Source organism: Elephantulus edwardii, unplaced genomic scaffold (assembly GCF_000299155.1).
Source record: "Elephantulus edwardii isolate Elephantulus edwardi_28Jun2011 unplaced genomic scaffold, EleEdw1.0 scaffold00007, whole genome shotgun sequence".
NCBI classification, from domain to species: domain Eukaryota; kingdom Metazoa; phylum Chordata; class Mammalia; order Macroscelidea; family Macroscelididae; genus Elephantulus; species Elephantulus edwardii.
In genome coordinates, this window is record NW_006399757.1 from 31,056,978 (window position 1) to 31,065,097 (window position 8,120).

The 8,120-nt window shown below is 41.2% G+C and overlaps 1 protein-coding gene and 1 pseudogene across 2 annotated transcripts in view; both read left to right on the forward strand.

Moving 5' to 3' along the window:
• LOC102871409 overlaps positions 1-3,160 on the forward strand; it is a 16,115-nt pseudogene extending 12,955 nt beyond the window's left edge.
• Positions 1-4,199, forward strand: part of MINPP1 (multiple inositol-polyphosphate phosphatase 1) — a 39,222-nt gene extending 35,023 nt beyond the window's left edge. Inside the window, exon 5 of one of the 2 annotated variants that reach the window (XM_006880311.1) lies at positions 3,803-4,199. In XM_006880311.1, the coding sequence (XP_006880373.1) occupies positions 3,803-4,199 (397 nt within the window). The remainder of the gene's footprint in view (positions 1-3,802) is intronic. The other variant, XM_006880312.1, reaches the window with a different exon arrangement.
• The last annotated feature ends 3,921 nt before the right edge of the window (positions 4,200-8,120 follow it).

An 8,120-nucleotide genomic window follows, 5' to 3' on the forward strand; every position in this document is an offset into this window, starting at 1 on the left:
CTGGAGAGAGGATGAGAGACACACAAGTGTTGAGGACTCTCCTTCATAGGGCCTATGAATCGCCTGAGACTCAATGGCACTTAACAACAACAACAACAACAGCAACTTCCAATGGGTATGGATGTTAGCTCAAAATAAAGTTAAATCCTTTATAGCTTTAATATTTTCTTCACTCACCATAATGTTGCTTATTAGTCCAATTGTGAGGATATTTGTTTTGTTTTATGTTGAAACATCACTCAAACACACTGAAGGCTACTTATCTGATCTTTATCAGTTAAAGAATGTCAAGGTCTCTTCAGTTACAGCCAGCAAGGCTATATCATTTTCGTATACAGGCTGTTAATGAGTTTTCCGCCAAATTTTCTTCCACATTGTTCTTCTCCTAATCCAGTTTTTTAGATTGTTTGCTCAGCATGCTACTTGAGTAACAAAGTATTGATGAAAGGATATAACCATTAGCACATACCCTTCCTGATCACAAACCCTGCAGGAGCCTATTTTTCTTTTTTCATAACTGCCTCTCAGTCTGTATACAAGAACCATCACAATTATAGGGTTTTTTATAAAATTGATAGAGACCTAAGTAATCATTCACTACTCCTTAGTATAAAACAAAAATTTTTATCATAGCTCAACATCAAGAAAACAAATATTCTCACCACAGGGCCAATTGGCAGCATCAGTATGGATGGTGAAGAGATTGAGATAGTTAACAGTTTTAGTTTACTTGGTTCCACAAGTCAACACTCTTGGTAACAGCAGCCAGGAAATCAGGAGACAAGTTGCATTGGGAAAGTCAGCTGTGAGGGACCTCTCAAGAGTACTGAAGAGCAACCACGCCTGGCTGGATACTAAGGTGCGCCTGGTCCAGGCTATAGTCTTTGCAATTATGTGCTATGCATCGGAGAGTTGGACAGTGACTGGGGATGATAGAGAATTGATGCCTTTGAGCTCTGATGCTGGAGAAGAGTGTTGAATATACCATGGACTGCTTGGAGAACAAACAGGTCTGTCCTGGAGGGGGTGAAGCCAGAATGTTCCCTGGAGTCAAGGATTCTGAAGCTTTGGCTGACATACTTTGGGCATGTTGCAAGGAGGGACTGGTCCTTGGAGAGGGACATCATGTTTGGGAGAGTGGAGGGACGGCGCAGGAGAGGAAGACCCTCGATGAGATGAATCGATTCTGTGAGTGGAGTGGTGGGAATGAGTGTGTTGAGATGGCTAGGTTGGCACAGGATAGAACGGCGTTTAGGGCTCTTGCACATAGGGTTGTTATGAGTCGCAAGCGACTCGATGACACATAACAACAACAACAAGTCATAGAAAACTTAAATAAGAAGTTAACTTAGCACTATTGCACTGCTGCCCTGGTGGAAGCTCTGGTGGCCTAGTGACAAGAAGCTGCACTGCAGTCCCATAAGTAAACAGGTCTAATCCACCAGCTGCTCCATGGGAGAAGGATGGTGATCTTTTCCTGTGTGATTAACTACCTCCGAAAACCTGCTGCAGGATCAGCTATAGGTTAGTTCCAACCCGATGGCACACAACAACAAAAGCAGTGTTACTGCAATTAGCAAATAGGAAGATATATATAATTGTTCAGAAGGGAAAAAGGAGGAGTGTGGAAAAAGAAGAGGAAATCATTTGGACAGCAGAGATTAATGGGGAGAGAGGATGGAGAAGAAATAGGTAAGGTGCAAAGGAGACTTGAGATAGGGAGATAAGTAAGGTCAAAAGTAATTAAAACAATGTACAGAAATTATTCTATAAACAACAATGTACATGAGTGAAGAAAGGTGTATGAATTATTATATAAAAGTGAATGATGGTATAAAAAGAAGTGTTTTTAGAAGACCACTTGGTTCATAGTGTCCAGCCTCAGACACATTAACCCTTTGCCCTTGAGCTGATTGTGACTTGTAGTAGCACCATAACACGAAGTAGAACTTGCTTTCCATAAGCTTCCTAGTCTTTGCAGAATCATACTGCTGCATGGAGTGGCTGGTAGTTCAAAATGCCAACCTTTTAGTTAGCAGCCAGGCAATTAACACTGCACCACCACTGCTCCTTTACAGACACCTTAGATCCCCTTTGGTGTGTGGGGGAAGGTTTTCTACCTTTGTGTGGGGCTATTCAGAATTTGATTTCCAGGTCTTAGAAATCCTTGGCAGGATTATGTGAGTGGGAGCAGACTCCCACCTGACCCTCCGTTGGTGTTCTGAAGCATAAAGAGATCGCCCATCTTTCTACCTCAGGACCAGTGGTGGAGCAGAGAGGCAAGGCCTTTGGGTTAGTGCACCTCCCCACAGACCATGCTGTTAGAGCGCTCTCTCGTTCCTTAGGCATAATGAGGCTAAAAAATATTTATTGTCACAGACAGTTGTTGTGTACTGTCGAGTCGAACCAGCCCAAAGCTGACACTTAAGCGGGTTTTCCGAGGCAGTTAATCCCACAGAAGGCGATCCTGTGTGATTAGAAAGAGTTCCCCGTGCCTTGGGCATGGGACCCTTGCAGGAACCAGCGCCTTTTTGCTCAGGCAAGTGCGCTGGACGCCCTCGGCTCCAGGATGGCTGGTGACAGGGCTGGAAGGGATACCGGGTGGGGGTGGGGGGCGCCCGTGAGTCCCTGGCTTCCCAGGCCTGCTGCTTTAACCGGGCCTCCTGTTTAGGAGAAGGTTGGCGGAGCAATGACTCTTTCGAGATCGGCTGTGCCCTACCGTGGTTGAAAGAAGATAGTGGACCAGAACAGCGCCATCCTGCCTGGGTGTGCGGGGCGCTCTTCATCGGCTACTGAATTTACTTTGATTCCAAGAGGTAGAGTGACCCCAACTTCAAGAACAGTCTACAGGAGCAAAGAAAGAAGCAGAAGCTTGCCAAGGAGGGAGCAGGCCTTTGCAAGTTACCACACCTGAAAGATGCTCAAGCTGTTCAAAAGCCCTTCCTTGAAGACGTGCAGCATGGCGAAGAGTTACTAGCCCAGGTTGAATAGGAGAAGGGTGTGGACTATTTGGCAAATGCCATTGCTGTGTGTGCGCAGCCCCAGCAGCTGCTGCAGGTGTTACAGCAGACCCTTCCCCCACCGGTGTTCTAGATGCTTCTGACCAAGCTCCCCACAATTAGTAAGAGCTCAGAGCTTGGCTGAAGATGATGTGCAATGAAAAATGTCAAGAGAATCAAACATCATTTAAAATATTTTTGAAATTCTTAGGTTGGAAGATGAGCGGGCAGCTCTGGGAGAACAGGGCCGGTGCCCGGCAGTCTGCCAAAGTCCATTTAGACTTTGTTTAGATGCATCCGTTTTATTTCTTTTTCCCAGTAAAAAGTGTATTTTGATAGAAAACTTTTCATTTTATAATAAATACATTATGGGTAACAAAACAAAGGAGATTGCCCATCCTTCTCCAACAGAGTAGCTGGCGGATTCAAACTGCATACCTTCGGGGTTGCAGCACAGATTCTTACCACGAGGCCGTCGAGCTCCCTTGAAAGAAAGTACAATATAAAATTACATCTTTTTCAAGTTCCTAAAAACAAATGAGTAAAATGCCCCTTTATGTCTCGGTGAAAACACATGTTGTTGTAGGTAGCTTTGCAACACTATGGAGATCTTGAATTGTAGAATTTTCAGTATGCAAAGCTCAATTCTGTGCTACACAGAATTTTAGTTCTGTATTTAGGTATATAAAGATTTTCTTTCTAAGACAATTGCATAGTATTTCTAAGTATAGATTATTTTTATGGCATATATATTGATACATACAAAGTTTTTTGTTTATTTTTCCTCTCAATTTCTTTTCCAGGTCTCAGCCAATTTCATCACCCGTCATCCTCCAGTTTGGTCACGCTGAGACACTTCTCCCACTGCTTTCTCTCATGGGCCTCTTCAAAGACAAGGAGCCCCTAACCGCTTACAATTATAAAGAACAAACGCACCGGAAGTTCCGAAGTGGTCATATTGTACCCTATGCCTCCAACCTGATCTTTCTGCTTTACCACTGCAAGAACGCGAAGACGCCTAAAGAAGAGTTCCGAGTGCAGATGTTGCTGAACGAAAAGGTGTTACCCTTTGCTCACTCTCAAGAAACTGTTTCTCTGTACGAGGACCTAAAGAACCATTACAAGGACATCCTTCAGAGCTGTCGGGCCAATGATGAATGTGAGCTTCCAAAGACAAACAGCACCTCTGATGAGCTCTGAGTAACCAGAGAGCATTTTCAGTGCCTCGGGAATCTGTAGGGATCAAGTGATTACATGCTTTGAATAGCAGGACAGTTTCTTAATTACCAAAAGCTTACATATTATGTGGATATTTCTGTCTTTTCACAGGAAAAAAGACTGAGTTTCTTTTTTGGGTATCTTAAGAAATGACTCTTCAGGGGAGCAGTACTCTCAGAGGAAGTAGTGGAGCAGGGAGGAAACAGCTGGCACTGTGAATGTTTACAGAGCAGAAATCCTACTTCCATAAGAATCTCACTGAGATAGCGTATGACCTCATTGGGGTGACAAAGTACAATGTCAACGTGACTCCCCATAGATTGATTGAACCACCTCAGGGAACTCTACCAGCTGTGTTCTAGTTCTCTCTTTGCCTCAGGGAGGATGGTTCTCATATTAATTGTCTTTTTTAATCACAACTTTGTGATAAACAGTGATTATCATTTCCTTAAAAAAGCTTATATCTCCAATTGAGATTTTGAAACAATTCTAAGAAATATCCAGAATCTGGTTTAAAAGGATACTGTCACTGAAGCAAGACTGAATTATTTCTATAAGTATTTGTACATTTTTAAAATAAATTGTTTTAAAGTCCTTCTGAGCTTTTTAAGACCCCTCTTCAATTGTGACAATATCAGCTTTACATATGTAAGTAATAATGGAGGAACGAAAAGAACCACTAGGTCAGAGGTGTAGAATCAAATTTACTTAAATCCATGACTTTGCTTTCTTTTTTGTTTTGCCACTTGGCTTCTGTATTTATATTTTGCTATTATATGAAATATATCTTTGGGTTGTTGGCTTTACCTTTTTAAAAAAAAAATAAAGACTTCATCTGGCTGGCTTCACAGATTTGAACCTGTTTTTAAACACTAGAATTATGTCAAATGCCAAGAAAATATTTACTATGATAATAAATAAAAATTTTGTGATTTTACCTCAAGGTCTTTTAAGCTCTGTATGTTTGATATATAAGCAATAATAAATTGTAAAAACTTGGAATTTCAAGATGCTTTGAATCCATCAGATGGTATAAGGCCATTGCTTTCTAAAATAAATGAATTGTTAATATGTATTAAGTCATGTTCACTTTAAAGATGAGATAAAGGGAGATTTGGCATTGTTGTTGAAAATGTATCGTTGTCTTGGTTACCAATTAACTAGTAAAACCAAAACAAGCCACTACCATGGGTGGGTTTTTAGTCTTAAAGAACCTCCCTCAGGCTTCTGAGGCTGTGAATCTTTTCAGGAGACGTTCCTGTCATCCTCTTTCAGGATGCCTGGTCAGTTCTCACTGCCGATTTCTCGGTTAGCCCCACACGTTATGCACTATACCACCAGGGCTCCTTTTATTGAACAATGTTCAGTAAAATCTTAGTTAATTGAAATCTCCTGCACTAGTTTTTCAGTAGTTTATTTTGAGGGAACAGAGCATAGGGAAACACGTACTAAGAATTTAATTAATGGAACTGGGACACTGTAAGCTTTTTCGTTTTTAAAGATAGGAAAGAAAAAATATATCTGGTTTTGACTAACAGAAATAAAGGTATCTAGTAAGCATCAATAATCAAAGCAAAATATTTTCTATTTAATGCTTAGTTAGTTGATTTTTTCCCCCCAATCATACTACATTATCAAGAGTACCGGCGAGCTCTGGTGGCCTAGTGGCAAGAAGCTGCAACTACAGTCTAAGAGGTGCATGGTTCAAATCCACCAGATGCTCTGCTGGAGAAGGAAGAACAATCTCCTCCTGTACCAGTCAGATCTGATTTGACGGTACACACAAAAATTAATGAAATAAAATAAATTTTTTTAAAAAAGTACCAAAGAACAATCAAATTTGTCTGAGAAGAAATACAGCTTGTGTAATCCTTAGAAGCAAGAATGATGAGACCTCATCTCATAGTTTGGGCATATTTTCAAGAGGGACTGATCCCTAGAAAAGAACACCAGAAGAGAAGTAGAGGGTCCATATAAGAGAAGCAGTACTCTCAACAAGATGGATTGACACAGAAACTCCAACAATGGGTTAAGCACCGCAGAGACTGTGAGAGGGACAGGATAAGGCAGGATTTCATTCTGTTGACACCTCTGTACTCATGAATCAGATCCAATTCAAAGGCATCTCACCACAAATTAAGGGGATAAAATAAAAAGTTAAAAACTCCTTTTCTATAGCAAGAAACTTTATTCCTTTTCACTTTTGCAAAAAAAAAAATATGCCTATAGGCATATTTCAATTATGTCTCACTAATTGTTGGCCTGCATTACCTTGCTATTTAAAAGCAGGGATGATGAAACTTCATCTCACACTGAAAATGCTATCACGAGGGCAGTCAGTCCCTGGAGAAAGAAACTGGTTAGTAAAGTAGAAGTTCAGAGGGAGAAAAGGCCGGCCCTTAGCTAGACGAATAGGCAGATGAATGGGCGCAGTGCTGCAACCGGCTGATCTATGGCAGTGAGTGAAGGTGGGTTTAGATTGGATCGTTCTGTAAACAGGCTCGCTGTGGTTGGAGCCTCTGTGGGCCCTAATAACACATTAGCTTCTCTCTGTTCTGGCATAAGATTGTGTGTCCACAATTCCATTACCACTCAGCTGTTTTACCCCCTAAAGATCTGCAATACTTCACCTATTAACCCCATTTCCCAACCTAAATCTCTTGGATATATACAGCTTTAAAAAAAAAAAAAGTTCTATTCAAGTCATGCATGCTTTAAAATTGGCAAAGATATGTGTACGGTTGTATCCTTTCTCCATACCTATTCAACCCGTATGCTGAGCCAACCATTCAAGAAACTGGACTACATGAAGAAGTTTGTGGCATAAAGATTGGAGGAAGCCTAATCAACAACCTGCTTTATGCAGACGGCACAACTTTGCTTGCAGAAAGTAAAGAGTATGAGAAATGCTGAATAAGACCAAAAGACTTAATCAGTATGAATTAATCAATGAATAAGACCAAAGATTTAACCAATATAGATTACATTTCAACAGCAAGAAAACAAAAATCCTCATGACTGGATCAGTAAGCAACATCAGGATAGATGGATAAAAGATTGAAGTTGTCAACAATTTGACTTGGATGCACAGTCAACAATCAATGGTAGCAACAGTGTTTCTTTTACTTTTGAAAGAGAGGAGTGGACTTGGGAGGGGGAGGGCTGGGCGGGGAGAGAAGTGCAGCAACTTATGTAAATGCTCATTAAAATTATTTTTAAAAAAAATCAGAACAAGGCTGTCAGTTAAAAAACTTAAGATGGACCTGACCCAAGCCACGTTGTTTCCAATTGCTTCATATGCATGTGAATGTTGACAATAAGAAAGAACCAATGTCTTCAAACTGTGATGTTGGGGAAGAGTATTGAATAGACTGCCAAAAGAGTAAACAAATCTGTCTTGAGGAAGTACGCCCTCAATGCTCCTTGGAGGCAAGGGTTGTGAAACTTTGTCTCAGCTACTTGGGGCAGTGTTGTCAGAAGGTGCTTGTCCTGGGAGAACTCAGACATCAAGCTGGGGAAAGTCCAGGGTCTACTGAAGAGAAGCCCCTCAAGGAGATGATTTGACAGAGTGACAGAAACAATGGGCTCATGCGTATCAGAGATTATAAGGACGGGGCAGGATAGGGCAAGGTTTCAATCGTATCCATAGTTGTCACTAAGAGTCATAGTGAGATACGGTCGCTGTGACTCATAGTTAACCTGATGGTTAACAGCCACAAATAAGTTGAACTGTAACACTCACTGGTTAGACTATTACCCGTCAATGGTAATACTTATCCCTGGGCAAAGAAAGCTCCGAAGAGAAGAAAGGATAGAAGCATAAGTGAAAAGAACACCGCAGGGAGGAAGCAGAGAATGTTGTTATAATGTGGGGCTTCTCATTAATGCCATAAAGCAAAATGT